The following is a 16,512-nucleotide window of genomic DNA, read 5'->3' as shown; positions in this document are numbered from 1 at the left end:
TTCCAGTCCGGTCAGCTGACTCTTCTTTTCAGCTTTCCAGAACATGTGCAATCTGACAGAAGCTTTTTTTTTTTGTAGAGGCACCCAACAAGGGACAGTGAGTCAAGGTCAACAATGGACATTCCACACTTCTTCATTCTCTGATAAGGCTGCTTACACCATTGAGAGGTGGTATAGATTTTTTAAAAGTTTCATTGACATTATTTAAGTCCCAGGTATAGAGCATAGTAATTCACAGTATTTAAGGGTTATACTCCCTTTTCAGTTGTTAGAAAACATGGGCTTTATTCCCTGTGTTGTGAATATATCCTTGCACCTTATTTTATACCTAATAGTTTGACCTCTTTATCCCCTATCCCTGTGTTTCCCCTTCTGTCTCCCCACTGGTCACCACTCCTTTGTTCTCTGTATCTGTGAGTCTGTTTCTTTATTTGTTATATTCATTCATTTGCTATATTTTATAGATTCCACACATAAGTGAATTCATACAGTATTTGCCTTTCTCTGACTTATTTCACTTGGCATAACGCCCTCCAAGTCCATCCATGTTGCTACAAATGGCAACATTTCATTCTTATTTTATAGCTGAGTACTTGTCCATTGTGTGTGTGTGTGTGTGTGTTTAGCCATTCATCTGTGTTGACGGATATTTAGGTTGCTTCCATATCTTGGCAATTGTGAACAATGCTGCTATAAACATTGGGGGTGCACATATCTTTTCAAATTAGACTTTTTGTCTTTTTTTCAGATATATGCCCAGGAGTGTAACTGCAAACCAACCCCAAATGACTTCTGACTCTATCTCCGTCACCTCTTCCCGGTCCACACACCTTATTAAGGCAGTTTGGGCATGAAAAGATTAATCCCTTGTAGGGTACCTCTTGGGTAATGATCAAGATGAAAGAGGTGAGGTGTTATATAAACCTAGTTTGAAAATTCATGATTCTCCCCTCGCCATTAATGCACCTGAAGCCTCTTTCTTTCCCCCAATGACCAGCTTCTTTTGTACCCACTCTGAGTGGAGCTCCCCTACCCTGACGGAGATGCTAAGGGACTCAAACTGAATTCCGATTCTTTTCCTGAAATAACATTGTCCTAGACCATAACGACAATGATGCTTGGTTGAAAACATTGCCCACGAATTCTTCCTACAGTAGTAGCCTGCTTGGGCCATACTGGAAAGTATAATGGACCTCTGCAGATTTTTAAAAATTACCTTTTCCTATTTACATATGACCCCACTCCCTGCAAGGAAATCAGCCCTAAATATTCTTTAGAAGGACTGATGCTGATACTTTCACCACCTGGTGTGAAGAGCTGACTCACTGGAAAAGACTTTGATGTTGGGAAAGATTGAAGACAGAAGGAGAAGGGGACGACAGAGGATGAGATGGTTGGATGGACTGACTTGATGGACATGAGTTTGAGGAAGCTCGGAGAATGATCCTGTCCATCACCAATTCTGGTGTGCTGCAGTCCATGGGGTCACAAAGAGCTGGGCATGACTGAGTGATTGAACCTTACTGAACTGAACTGAACCACTCCCTGAAAGATGTTGTATGTAGATGGCCGGAGACAAGGTAGAGTTACAGGTCCTGGGGAGACACTTCAGTCTTGGGGCCATGGAGGGAGAACCCCCACCCCAGCATCTGAGGACCGAACACTTCAGACCCCAGGAGGTTCGGGGGTGGGCATTTGAAGCTCCCTATGCTTGTCCCTTGGACTCAGTGCCACTAGCTGGCCAAACAATGCTATGGTTGGGTGAATATAGCAGCAGATGCAGCTGACCATTTAACTTGCTACTGGGGTCATCATCCCTGTCTACATGCTGTAGAAACAGAAAAACTCCTTGGACATGGCCAGCTGGTCCTAAATTATTCTGCATGCCTGACACCACCAAAGGCGGTTCCTGAACCCGCCCCCTCTCAACCTTGTATCTGCATAGACAAAGGCATGCATGCATAGGTGCTTGGTCATGGCCGACTCTGCAACCTTGCGGACTGTAGCCCACCAGGCTCCTCTGTCTATGGAATTCTCCAGGCAAGAATACTGGAGTGGTTGCCATTTTCTCCTCCAGGGAATCTTCTTGACTCAAGGATCGAATCTGCATCTCCTATGTCTCCTGCATTGGTGGGTAGGGTCTTTACCAATGAGTCAGCAGGGAAGGCCCCCCTACAATCTTGTTTTGATCTTAATGGCAAAAATTCACATGCCTCTCCTGATGCCCAAGAAGCTCTAGACTGTCCTATACAGTAGTTGAGGCTGAAACTATTCAGTGATGCTCTCCAGTGTACCAGTTAGCTAAACCATTGTAGCTATGGTCTAAATCAAGTTTAACAACAAATTCCAAAACGGAGCAAACTGTGGTCCTTGATATTATGGATTTGTATGTGGGAGAATGTCTGTCCTTTGGGGGCAAGTGTTACTCGTCTACTGCTCCTGTAAAAACATCAGAGATCTGCAGGTCAGTCTAAACTCCTTGTGTGGGTCACTGACTGGCTTTGGACTATATCTTGACTAAAATAAGGCCCGCTGATGCCCTTAGGATTTATTCCCAGTTTGCTGAGTCCAGGACCTTGAGGAGCGGAATTGAAGTCAACACTGCAAACTGACCTCATCCTGTTTCCCAGAGTTCTATGATAATATCCTTAACCAAATGCTAAATGAGGGAACTAGATCAGATTTGACCCCAGTCAGATTAATCAAGTTGGCTAGTGGAGTGGCATATTCAGCCAAAACTTTGCACTCACCCTTGAAAGTGTCAGACCATGGGATGGATTCCTGGACCCTGTGCATCCTTGCAGTCCCTTACTGGGAAAGCCAAGAATGAAAGGCTCTGAATTCCCTTCACCCAGCCCATTTCTCAGGATTTGATGGCAGGAGGCAACTCTGAGGATGAAGTCATGTAAAATCTCCCTCTAGGACAAAGAACAGGCTTCACACTGCTTGCTATAGAAACAGTGAATTGTCAACTTAGTGTTCCCTATTTGCATCTGTGTAATTCTCACCTGGGCCCACAGTGTGTCAACCCTGCAAGGACTGAGTGCAGGAGAAAACAGTGTAAACACTGCCCATGCTGACTGTTGTGCGTGCCTTTCTCCCCCTTACTCAAAACTCTTACTCTTCAGCATCCATGAAGAAGGAACATGCTAAATTATGAGCTAACTTGCAAGTAGGATGAAATCAAATCTCAGATCCAACAATAGATTTAGTGGAGGGAAGATGAGGTGGTTCTTCTCTGAATGAAATTAGACATCTGATAATCAACGGAGGGTAACAACGAGGGAGGAGTTAATTGAAGTTTGAAGAAAGAGAAAGTATAAAAAGGTCATCTTGGGAAGTAGAACTCTGAAAGGAGTATTGTCTAAGGGCTAGGAGTCTCCTTGAAATTTTTGGTCATAGATTTAAAGCAGTATTCATGAGTTAAGTGTTTGAGTTGTGAGTTTTTCTCTAGCCATGCTCAAACTGCTTGTAGGAGTGGAGAAGATGAAGTGTGAAGTTTAATCACACGTGTACTTTTGCCAGGTAAGTACAATGGAGAGAGACAGGATCAGGGGAGCTGAGGTTACCCGCAAGGAAATAGTTGTAGGGTTAGACCATGAAGTCTTAGCTAAGACAGAAGGTGAGGCAATGAGTAGAAAATTGGTTGGAACAATTGACGAGGTGCAGTGAAAAAGTGTTGGCATGTAAATGAACTGGAAGAGTGGAGGCTGTGGTCAGAGAACAGAGGAATGGAAAGTGAGGTTTTCCATGAGTTATTGGTGACAATAAGATCTAGATCATGACCACAGAAGGGGAGGGAAGTAGCCAGGTTGCAGTCAGAGTCATTTGGAAACAAGGAGGTCGAACGACTGGGAAATGATGCTTGCAGGGGTATTCTATACGCGTGTCTCCAAGAACGAGGAGAGGAGTGAGGTAGTAAACTCTTCAGTGGCTGATGGAAAGGTACAGGGGATGAGAGGAAAACCACAATAAGGAGAGGCCACTTGTAGGTGGCTTCATGCTGCATTGCAGGCAGATTCCTCGCCATCTGAGACATCAGATACCAGCCTGTATATGAAGACACATCCTTTCAAATGAGTGGGGTTTTGAATGAAGAGGAAGGAGCAATTGCCTAGAGGTAGAAGGTGACTTTGGGAACCAAAGATAGGATTTTGGAGAAGAATAAAAAACAACCACCATTTACAAGGATAGCAGAAAAATCGCATTCTGAGAACATAGCTAGATTGTAGCTAAAGCATGTAGGTGAAAGAAATGTTTGAAAAAGAGGTTATGGAGGGAGGTTGCTGGGTCATAGGGTAGCTCTATTTCAAGTTTTTTAAGGAACTTCTATACTGTTGTCCACGGTGGCAGTACCAGCTTACATCCCCACCTAACAGTGTAGAAGGGTCTTCTTCTCTCCGCACCCTCTCCAGCATTTACTGGTTGTAGACTTTTGATAATGGCCATTCTGACCGTGTGAGGTGATACCTCACTGTAGTTTGGATTTGCATTTCTCTAATAATTAGTGAAGCTGTGCATCTTCTCATGTGCTTTTTAGCCTTTTAGTATGTGCTTTACTTTTTCAGTATGACTTCTCTGGAAAAAAATCTCTATTTAGATCTTCAGCTCATTTTTTAATTGTTTGTTTGTTTTAGTATTGAGCTTCAAGAACTCAATATTATATATACAACATGAGTTTGTGTATTTTGGAGATTAATCCCTTATCTCTTACTTCATTTGCAAATATTTTCTTCCATTCCGAGAGCTGTGTTTTTTGTTTTGCTTATTGTTTCCTTTGTTGTGTAAAATCTTTTAAGTTTAGTTAGGTGCCTTTTGTTTGTTTTTATTTTCATTACTCTAAGAGACAGCTCAAAATTATGTCAAAGAGTGTTCTGCCTATATTTTCCTCTAAGAGTTTTATAGTATCTGGCCTTACATTTAGGTCTTTAGTCCATTTTTAATTTATCTTTGTGTGTGTTGTTCTAATTTCACTCTTTTCCAAGTAGCTGTCCAGTTCCCAATACCACTTATTGAAGAGATTGTCTTTTCTCCATTGTATATTCCCGCCTCCTTAGGTGACCATAGTTACACGGGCTTATCTCTGGACTTTAATCCTGTTCCACTGATCTATTACTGTAGCTCTGGAGTATAGTCTGAAATCAGAGCCTGATTCCTCCAACTCCATTTTTCTTTCTCAATATCTCTTTGTCTATGTATGGCCTTCTGTGTTTCCATACAAATTGTAAAATTTTTTGTTCTCAATCTGTGAAAAATGCCATTGGTAATTTGATAGGGATTGCACTGAATCTATAGATTGCTTTGGGTAGTAGAGTCATTTTCACAGTATTGATTCTTTCAGTCCAAGAACATGGTATGTCTTTCCATATGTTTGTGTCATCTTTTATTTCTTTCATAAGTACCTTACAATTTTCTGAGTATAGGTCTTTTGCCTCCTTGGACAGGTTTATTCCTAAGCATTTTATTCTTTTTGATGTACACCTGAAACTAACTCAACACTGTAAATCAACTATATTCTAAACAAAAATTTTTTTAATGAATAACAAAAAAGAAAGAAACAGACTCATAGACATAGAAATCAAGCTTATGATTACCAAAGGGGAAAGGGGTCAAAAAGAGATAAATTAGAAATTTGGGATTATCAGATACAAAACTGCTATCCGTAAAATAAATAAGCAGCAGATTTACTATAAAATAAGGAACTGTATTCAATGTCTTATAATAACCTATAATGGAAAATAATCTGAAATACATGTATGTATATAGGTATACACACACACACACACACACACATATATACATACATGCCAGAATCACTTTGCTGTACACCTGAAACTAACACAACATTGTAAATCAATTATACTATAATAAAAAAATAAAAAAAGAGGTAAGGAGAGTGATAATGGAGTTTATAATAAATGTTGAGACCTTTAGCATATAGTATGCAGGTCAGAAAAGGATGGGAAATCAGATGAAATTAGGCTACATACAGAGCATTTTGGCGTCAGAGACCAGGGCTTGCCTGGCCTGGATGAAAACACCTGGGGTGCTGGATGCCTATGAGTGCCAAGATAAACAGACTTGCAAGTCATGGTGAGGAACTTTCAACAGGCTTATAACCAACTCTGACTCCAGCCTTTCCAAGAATACTTGCTCGATGACTCAGTAGGGAGAGGTGGAAGAGGACTACTGCGGAAGGAGGGCTGGTTTTCACCAAGAGCAGGTATAATAGAACCTTTTACTGTAAAAACAGACCTAACTCCTTAGTGAATTTGGTTGATCTAAGGTTCTAATGCTGTCCTGGGGCCTGGGGCCTGGGGCCTGGGGCCTGGGACCTGGGACCTGGGACCTGAGCTGCTCAGGGCTGAGTAAACTCCAGACAAATGTGTGTGTGTACATGGTTAGGGAGGAGTGTGTGATGGAGGAAAAGGTGTTTCTGAAGTATCTTCCATGTGCCTGTCGAGAGACAGCCTCTCAATATAGAACACAGCAGTGGCCTTTGGTGAAAGAGCTATAATCTTTGATGCAGTCAGGTGGAAGTGACTAATACTGTTCTTTCTTAACACTGTTGTTGTCGTTCAGTTGCTAAGTTATGTCTGACTCTTTGAAACCCTATGGAAGGCAGCACGCCAGGCTTCCCTGCCCTTCACCATCTCCTGGAGTTTGTTCAAACTCATGTCCATTGAGTCGATGATGCCAGCCACCCATGTCATCCTCTGTCGCCCCCTTCTCCTCTGAAGATTAGCATGCTTAAAGAAACTCTGGGGGAACCTGAGCAGCAGGGAATGAATGGATTGGGGTTTGCAGATAGCTGTCCTCACCAGCAGCAAACCAACTGCTGCCAGGCCGTGTGCAGGCGTGCAGTGTGGACTCCCATAAACCCAGCTCCTAGTATCTTCAACCTTGTCTCTGAACATCCACTTCTAGTTCTTGCTCTAACAACACCTGGCTATTACTGGGGAGTGTAGCACCAAAGAATTGATGCTTTTGAACTGTGGTGTTGGAGAAGACTCTTGAGAGTCCCTTGGACTTCAAGGAGATCCAACCAGTCCATTCTGAAGGAGATCAACCCTGGGATTTCTTTGGAGGGAATGATGCTGAAGCTGAAAGTCCAGTACTCTGGCCACCTCATGCAAAGAGTTGACTCATTGGAAAAACTCTGATGCTGGGAGGGATTGGGGGCAGGAGCAGAAGGGGATGACCGAGGATGAGATGGCTGGATGGCATCACTGACTCAATGGACGTGAGTCTGAGTGAACTCTGGGAGCTTGGGAGGCCTGGCGTGCTGCAACTCATGGGGTCGCAAAGAGTTGGACACGACTGAGCGACTGAACTGAACTGAACTGAACTTCCCTTACAGGTCTTTTAAATGGTGGTGGCCCACATTTCTCACACAAAAATAGAATCCCAGTCACACCAGTGGCACGACAATGTGGATTATGGAGAATTTAATTATGAACTTCAAGGTGAAGGATTTGCCACGGTTTTATTCTTCTGTTTTAGAAAGCTTTCTTTTCCTGATACATGTTGGCCAGAATACTTGGAGAAGTGACATCTATCTGCTGATTATCCATTTGAGAGCTTTCCTTAGCTTGTTTCATGTTATGTCAACAAAATAATGCTAACCTAATAAAGCCGCCAAGGGCTTCCCAGGTGGTAAAGAATCCATCCACAACCGCAGGAGTAACAGGTTCGATCCCTCGGTGAGGAAGGTCATCTGAAGAAGAAAATGGCAATCTATTCCAGTATTCTTGCCTGGAAAATCCCATGGACAAGGAGCCTGGTGGGCTACAAAGTCCATGGAGTCACAAAAGAACTGGACACAACTGAGTGACTAAACAGCAACAACGGTAAAGCAATAAAGCCACAACCCGAGAAGCTGTTATTATCTCTCTCTGTCCTGAGGGTCTCCCAGATGCGGCCATCTCTGTATCTGGCCTGAATATGACTGTCTAAATCATGACCGTTAATTTTCCCTACAAGATACCTTCGTAGAGAGTAGGTAGTAAGCATAATGAAGATGATTTTCAAAATCAATGGGTACATAAGGTGGTGACACGCCTTTCCTAACTGTTAGAGCTGAGACAGCTAAATCGAGAGTAGTACATGCAGAAATGTGCTCATACCTGTGCTACGAAGGGTTTTGTTCATAGATGTTAAAATTCATAGTAAAAGCAAAGGTAAATGAACTGGATGAATCTGTTGAAAAGATTAATAAACACTTCATTAAGTAAATAAGAATGAAAGCAAACTTTGCTCTTCTAGGGTTACAGCTTCACTTGTATGTCTAATAGCTGTTCAAGCTATTTAGGACTGATAGTCTCAAACTTGGAATTATTAATTAGGGGAAAAGTGCACCTCTAAGAACAGCGAGCCTGAAACAACAAAGGAACGAACTCTGTGGACGATTTCTCTGTGGGCAGGAGCTGCTGATGGCCCCATATGCTTGCTTCATCGCTTCATGAATATAGGAAGCTTTCCAGGTTACATGTTCAGCCCTATGTGTCTATTTTAGTTGGATTTGGGTAGAATGACAGGATTTAACTTTAAAGGAGAAGTGAACACTTCATTTTTAGCAACACTGTGTTGGAGGCGGATGAACCTGATCACGAGGGGCCCCGTGTGCAGTCACTCTGCCAGGTGGCTCTCATCGGGGTGTTCATTGTTGAGAACCCCGCTATTTCTGCCTGAGGTTTGAAGCCAGGACTTCGCAGGATTCCCTGCTGCACGGCTCAGTTCTTCCCATGCACAGAGCAGATGGGTGAGGCAGAAGAAGATCTCCACCTCGGAGGCAACAAGGAAGCATTCCAGAGACCAGCGACGGTGCTGCTCTTTGTTGGAGGAAACGTTAATTGGAGGTGGCGAGTGAAAGTTAGAGCTGAAAATTGGACTTGGCTTATGAGCCGTTGGGAAACTTGTTAGAGGTTTTATCACCACATGTTGATAAACAGAAACAAAATGTTCACATTAAAAACATGAGTCAATTGTTTCCAATTTAGCTTAGAACACAGGCCTCAAGGGTAAGCACAGGGGTCACAACATCCTTTCTTAATGTTTAGAAGTAACGCGATCATTTGTATTAAAATACTACCAAGTCATCTGGATTCTTGGAATTTCCACTAAATTCTATCTGACATAGATAGCAGACATAGGTCTTCTTTCCTGATTTCTCTGGCTATACCTTTTTACGGCTTCACTGTGGCAGCTCCTGTATTGTCTTGTATTCTTGTGCCTCTTTTTTTTCCTCCTGCTCTTTCACTTTCTTTTGGGAAGAGACCATGTATTTTCATCATTATATCCCTAGAACTGAGTCCAGTGCCCCAAAGTCAAAAGTTAAAACATGACGGAAAGAAGCAGCCAACATTCCTTCTAGCAGCGGTCAAGGATGGTCATACAAAATAAAGATAATTTATAGTTTTGGACTAAAATGAACAGTGTTTCTCAACTACAGGCCTTCCCCAGTTATAGATTTATTTAGTTTACCATTAAAATTATCTATGTGGGTTTAAGTAAACAGACTTTAAATCAAGTCTTTATCCACCATTCTCATTACAAGTCGAGCATTGCCGCTATAGGCACAAAATGGCTATGGTGGTATGTGAGGAAATTTTGCCGAAGAATATGTTTAATGGTTTTGAGATAATTAGAGAAGAGGAAAGACTCTGCCTGCAACGCAGGAGATCCAGGTTCGATCCCTGGGTCGGGAAGATTCCCTGGAGAAGGGGATAGCCACGCACTCCAGTATTCTTGCCTGGAGAATCCCAGGGACAGAGGCGCCTGGTGGGTTATAGTCCATTGGGTTGCACAGAGTCAGACACGACTGATGGCTAAGCTCCAAACCTGCCCCTTTTGCCCACGCATTCTCTATTTCCCATTCCCGTGGCTTGGAGCTCTCTTTATTTCTGTCTCTCTGGGAATCTCAGTTAATTTCTACCCTGATATATTTCACTTTTTTCATTATAGAAAGTTAGAAATTGCATTAAATACGCAACCACGACTATTTTCAATGTGGAATATAACTGTACACAGAGTACACAGCAAGAGATACATCCTTAATTATAATTTTAAAACCGGAAAAAGCTTGTAGCTATATTTAACAAATCTAATGGTTTCTTTGAATGGAGGTCTGTCATTAAATGTATTATTCACAATTACAGTTTTCATCATGATAGAAATTTATTTTAATCTAACAAGTGATAGAACTGCAAACATGTACAGCTTGCAAAAAGTAAACTGTGTTATTTATATCATCAGCAGAGATCAATGGGAGCCCAAGTGGCACCAGATGTACCAACCAGACCAAAATAACACTGCCAGGATTCCGAAATCTAACTGGTCATTGGGCCTGCAGAGCCCACAGGAGCAGACTATGACCTGTTTGTCAAAACGAGGAAGCTGACTGCCTGATAAAATTTTAAAAATTCAAATAAGACTAATAGTTTCCTAACATAATGTCCAAAATGTCCTAGATACAATTGGGAAATCACCCATCATACCAAGAATTAGGAAAACTACAACTTGAGTGAGAAAAGAAAGTGAACTGATGTCATCAACTCAGTCTGAGCTGAATCATATTTTTAAACTATCTGACAAAGATTTAAAGTACCATCATAAAATGATTTAATAAGCAATTACAAATTCTCTGAGTAAAAGGAAAAATAGACAATACAGCAAAGAATTAGATGATAAAATATGGAAATTATAAAACTGGAAAATAAAATAGGAGAAACAATCAATTCTCTGGATGGGCACAATAGTGGAGAGGAGATGAAAGAGAATAAAATCTGTGAATTTTGAGGACAGATCAATAAATTTACCCATTCTAAACAAAAAAGAGGGAAAAACTAACAGAACTCAGGAATCTATGGCAAAATAGGAAAAGACACAAAGTTTACATTATCAGAGTTGCAGCAGAAGCAAAAAGAGACTAGGGCTGAAAGAGCAATAAAAGAAACACTTGGCTAAAGACATCCTAAATTTGGCAAAAGACATACATCCACAGATTTGAAAAGTTGAGTGAATTTCAAATTGGAAAAAAAAAAACAGACACAGAGATACATTCATAAATAAAATTCTGGAAACGAAAGATAGAGCTCAAGGTGTTATCACCCCATAATTGCTCTCTGCAAGGAGTCAGAGAAAAGATGCACTATCTACAGGGGACCATGAATTTCAACGAGAGTGGATTTCTTACTCGAAAAATAGAGTGCAGAAGGAGGAGCTATATATTTCCTGAAATGCTTAAAGAAAAGAATTGTCAACCATGAATTCTACATTCAACAAACTATCTTTCAGGAATAAATGGGCAATAAAGACTTTCTCAAATGAAAACTAAAAGAACCGTCACTAGCACACCACCTCTTAAAGAAAAGCTAAAGAAGTTCTTTGAACAGAAAGGAACTAGTAGCATAAGAATCTTGAGGCAAAAGGCAGAGAGAAAGAACAATGGGGAGGGCAGGCAAACAGGAGAGAGCACCCTTCTTTCCATAAACTTTCTAAATTATATGTAATGATTAAAATAAGAATTAGAATACCATCTTATCCTCAAGACAATAATACTTTAAAGTGGGGAAGATAAAGAGACCTAAAGAGAAAAAGAGTTTTCCTCTGCTTCACCCAAAACTATAAAATGTTAATACCAATCAGTTATGAATTGCACATGTAACTTGTAATAGGCAGAAGAACCATATTGTGTATATGAAAAAAAGACAATACATCTAAAATAATAGAACTAAATCAAGATAGAAACCCTAAAAAATGGTCAAGTATCCCATAGAAATGTAAGAAAAGAGAAACAAAGAAATCAGAGAAAACAAATAATAAAATGGCAGAGTTTACCTCAACCATATCAATAATTACATCCAGGTAGATAGTCTAAATATATCAACTAAAAAGCAGAGATTGAAAAACAGGTTTTAAAAAGCATGATGCAATAATATGCTTTTTTATTATAACATTTAAAAGAAACTCACTTCAAATTAAATAACAAAAGAGTTGAAAGTATAAGGATGGAAAAAGGCATTCTGTATAAATATTAATATTTTTATAGGACAGGAGCATGATTGTTCATGTCAAAAATATGAAAGAACTGAAAAAAAAAATCCTAGAACTAATAAATGATTATAGCACGGTCTCTGAGCACAAGGTTAATATATAAAAGTCAAAAGTCAATTGTTTTCCTACATAACAGCAGTGAACACATGGAATTTGAAATTAACAACACAGTACCATATATAGGGACACTCCAGAAATGAAATACTTAGGTATAAATCTAACAAAATATGTATAAGATATATTTAACAAATTATGTATAAGGCTTATATGAGTCAGCTTACAAAGGGGCTTCCCAGGTGGCTCAGTGGTGAAGAATCTGCCTGCCAATGCAGGCGAGGAGAGTTCGATCCCTGGGTTGGGAAGATCCCCTAGAGAAGGAAATGGCAACCCACTCCAGTGTTCTTGCCTGGGAAATCTCATGGACAGAGAAGCCTGGCAGGCTATAGTCTGTGGGGTTGCAAAGAGTCAGACAGGACTGAGCGACTAAGCACGCATGTGACCCTGAATCACCATCTGAAGGACAACTGATTCTGAGAACCCTCTTTGGAAGTCACATGAGTGGAAAGTGAGCAATTTCATGAAGCCATACTTGGGGCAGCCCAGGACTTCTTTTAACTCATGTAGTCATTCTCAGCTGCTCCTCAGAAATCAAGGCCAACACACTTTCCTGGGGCATTTTATTGCCTCTCTTTTTCGGATCTGCAAATACATCGGTCAGCCATGTTCTTTCATCTAATGAGGCAACATTAGCAGAGGCCTCTGACTTTGATAGAATCTCCTCTTTATAACTTTACATCCAAGAAAAAAAACATTTATAACTCCCTTACCTTGTTTCAAGAAGAACTTACAGTGGTTAACAAAACCACTTACACTACACCAAGATCATACAATTCAGAAAATACAAGAAAACAAGGCAACTAAGAAAAGAAACAGAACAATAAATTGTTCCTTAAGAAACAGAACAGGAAATTTGAATAATCCCAGGGGTGGGGTAAATACAGAAATGTATTATCAGAAAAACCTATATGCTTGTAGAACCCACTTTTACCTATAAGATTTCCAGCATCTTACATTGTTGGGAAATGTGATATATTCCAAGATTTATTTCATGCTTTTTTTCATTTATCAAGATTTATTTGCACATCTTTTACTAAGCAGAAATGCATGCAAGCTAGAAGCTATTCAGGAAGAACTATACTGCTTCTGACGTTGACACTGGTGAGAATTTTCTCCTATGTGTTTTCACAGAGGGGACAGTGAATCAGGACATTCTCTACAGCAACTTTATCGCAAACACTGCCAAGAAACAAAGGTCATTGCACATACAAACTGAGATGTTAAAAAAGGGAATACTAAGTGTAAATAGACCCATCCCCCCTTTTTTTCTTATTCCTCATTTAATTTTCTCAGAAACCCCCAACAGCAGCTGAAATATTGCTCTCAGATATCACTGGATCTATTGAGAGAGAAATAAGTTAGAAATCTAGGTTGCAATTAGTTTTCTCAGTGGTATCTATGCAACTGTAGGTAATTGGTGCTGCTGCTGCTAAGTCGCTTCAGTCGTGTCCGATTCTGTGTGACCCCATAGACAGCAGCCCACCAGGCTCCCCGTCCCTGGGATTCTCAAGGCAAGAACACTGGAGTGGGTTGCCATTGCCTTCTCCAGGTAATTGCTACTTATCATCAAATACAGGACCTGTCTCCAAACTTTGGAAAAGTTTCAGAAATGGGAACAGACACAAACACAACTGTTTATGCAAATTTCCACTGGGTTTAGAGTAAGAATATTGTAGAATAAGACAGAGTCCTTTAAATTTGATATGGGGAACAACTTTCGCTATAGAATAGTTGATTACTTGAGACTAGATAATTGTTCTCAGTGTAAATATAAATACGCTAACTTTTTAAGCAAAATCTGAATAACATAAAATGTAACATCATTATAAACTTTAATGACACAGAAATTCTAAACTTTTCTCTCTCTAAGGTGAAGAGCTTGAGTTGGCTTCTAATTCCCCCAGGATAAAGCATACAAGTATTTCCCCTTTCCTACGCCTCTTCTACCCCTGTTTTTAACATTTTCCTCATGATCTGAGGAATTACGATAGGTGAAATGAGGTATTTTCCAGGCCCACAAGGGGGACCCTTTGCACCAGGGCACAGAGGTTACACAGCACCGCTCTCCGGGTGAATGCATGATCTGCTGGCAAACGCTACAAAGGCCAAGTGTCTCCCCCGCGCCGGGCCTTACCTGTGAGTCCGGGTGGACAGATGCAGACGTAACGGGGGGAGGCTTCGGGGCGGCGGGATGCAGACAGCAGCCGGGCCAGGCGCTCACGCCCCGTCTCCGAGGACAGCTCCACGCACCGCCCGCCGGCCTGGCAGGGGCCGCTCCCGCATCCATCGAGGTCGGTCTCACACTGCGCGCCCGTGTATCCTGCACGATAAACGGCCAGAGAGGCTGCGGGCTCAGAGCTCCTCAGCCACGGAGCACGCGCCTGACTGGAGGCTGGCCACCGCGTGGCGCCAGGTAACAGGTGCTGGGCCCCCCTCGAGGAGCCGGCAAGGGGACCTGATAAAGGGGGCTTCTGTGAACGTTAAGAGCAACAGTGGAGTCACTTCCATGGTACCACCCAACACTTGACAAAGAAGGATGAAGGGGCTTCAGGATCATCTTGACTTAACCTGGAAGTTTTAACTAAACTCCAATTCTTCAAACATTCCAACTGTTTGAATGCTTAGCAAGAAAAAAAAAAAAAAAGATATATTTTTCCAGAGCATAGATGGAAAGTCAGCAGACTGCAGGTGGGTGCTGGTGGTAAAGAATTCGCCTGCCAACGCAGGAGATGTAAAAGAAGTGGGTTCAGTCCCTGGGTTGGGAAGGTCCCCTGGAGGAGGAGATGGCAACCCACTCCAGCATCCTTGCCTGGAGAATCCCATGAACAGAGGAGCCTGGCAGGCTCAGCACTGCAAAGAGTCAGACAGGACTGAAGCGACTTAGCACACAGCACACACTCAGCAGAAAGCCCGTAGCCAAGCCTCAGTGCTTCTCTTAAACCTAGGAGCAGAGGCAAATGATTTCCTTACACACCGTGAGACAGAAGAAAAAACTATTTTGTATTTGAATGGATTTAACTGGGTCATTTTACTAGGGACAAGAATAAAAACAATAAAACATGAATGATTTAGTATTTTATAAAATCTTTGGATATTAAATATAAAAGAAAGTCCCTGCCAGAACTATTTTCTGTGGTTTTACCGACATATGCACCTGTTAAAACCATATATGTGTCTGTTTATTGTGTGCGTTAACGTACCTGGAACTGTACTGACTGCACGCATCGTGCGGTATGGCTTGGTTTCTTTACTCCCTTGCACAATCTATCCATGTTAGAAATATAGAGCTGACTCATAATTTTTAACTATTGCCAAGTAGTCCATAACATAGGTGTGTATAATTTGACCATTCCATTCCCTTAGGGGGTTTATATACATTTTTGCTATTACAATATTGTATTGAATAGCATCATATATGCAGCTTGTGCAAATGTGTGAGTGCAACACTGGGGTCTATGCTAGGAGTGGGATTTCTGGGTTATAGGTAACGGGCATTTCAAATTTTAATAGATGCTGGTAACAACCTCTGGAGAAACTGTAGAGGTTGTTACGTGTCTACTGGCACAGGATAAGAGTGTGTGTGGTCCAGACCCTTGTCAACACTTGCCACACCAAGCAAAAATTTTTACCAGTTGGCTAGATAAAATATCATACCTTATCATTGTTTGCTTTACATTTTCGCCAGATATTATTGAATTTGATATTTTTTGAATTTTTTATCATTTCATATCTTTTTCCATATGGTTGTTTTTCTTACCGATTTCGACTATTTACATACTATGTGTAGTGCTAGTCCAAAAATGTAAATTTAGTAAGTGCTAATATAATGCTGAGGAGTGTATCCAGGATCACACCAGCTGTTTTGTGAGATGATGAAAGAGATGTACGAAGTTCCCATAGGAACACAATCTGACTTACAATACAAATGACGTCACCTATGGATCTTTGCAATGTCACTTAGCTGATGAAAAATATGTTTTAAAAATAAAATTGCAATCCAAAGTGGTAAAGGTTATAAATCCAACCATGGTCTTTCTTTACTTTGAAACCACTCAATGGCTTCACTTTTCACACAGAATAAAGTTCAAAATCCTTAACCTGGCCAGCCCTTTATTATCTGGCCCCATTCCCAAATCTGTTCCTGTCTGTCCCTAGAATGCTTTCTGTCCCAGGGCCTTTATAATACCGTTCCCTCCCCTAGAAAACCCTCCTCCAAGACTGCCTGCATAACTCTTAAGTTTTCCGACTCGATCTTTTATTACTTGCTCAGAATGTCATTTCCTCATGGACAGATCTAAATAAGAACCTTTTTTCTCTCACATACCCAATTCTTTCCTTTCG

At 41.1% G+C, this 16,512-nt stretch overlaps 1 protein-coding gene across 1 annotated transcript in view; it reads right to left on the bottom strand.

Moving 5' to 3' along the window:
* The window catches only part of CRB1 (crumbs cell polarity complex component 1), a 143,795-nt gene that overhangs the window by 99,595 nt on the left and 27,688 nt on the right, over nt 1–16,512 (bottom strand). Inside the window, exon 6 of the mRNA XM_068985794.1 lies at nt 14,306–14,491. Within this exon, the coding sequence (XP_068841895.1) occupies nt 14,306–14,491 (186 nt within the window). The remainder of the gene's footprint in view (nt 1–14,305; nt 14,492–16,512) is intronic.

This window comes from Capricornis sumatraensis, chromosome 14 (assembly GCF_032405125.1).
Source record: "Capricornis sumatraensis isolate serow.1 chromosome 14, serow.2, whole genome shotgun sequence".
In the NCBI taxonomy this organism is placed as follows: domain Eukaryota; kingdom Metazoa; phylum Chordata; class Mammalia; order Artiodactyla; family Bovidae; genus Capricornis; species Capricornis sumatraensis.
This window is presented reverse-complemented; position numbering and strand designations above follow the sequence as displayed.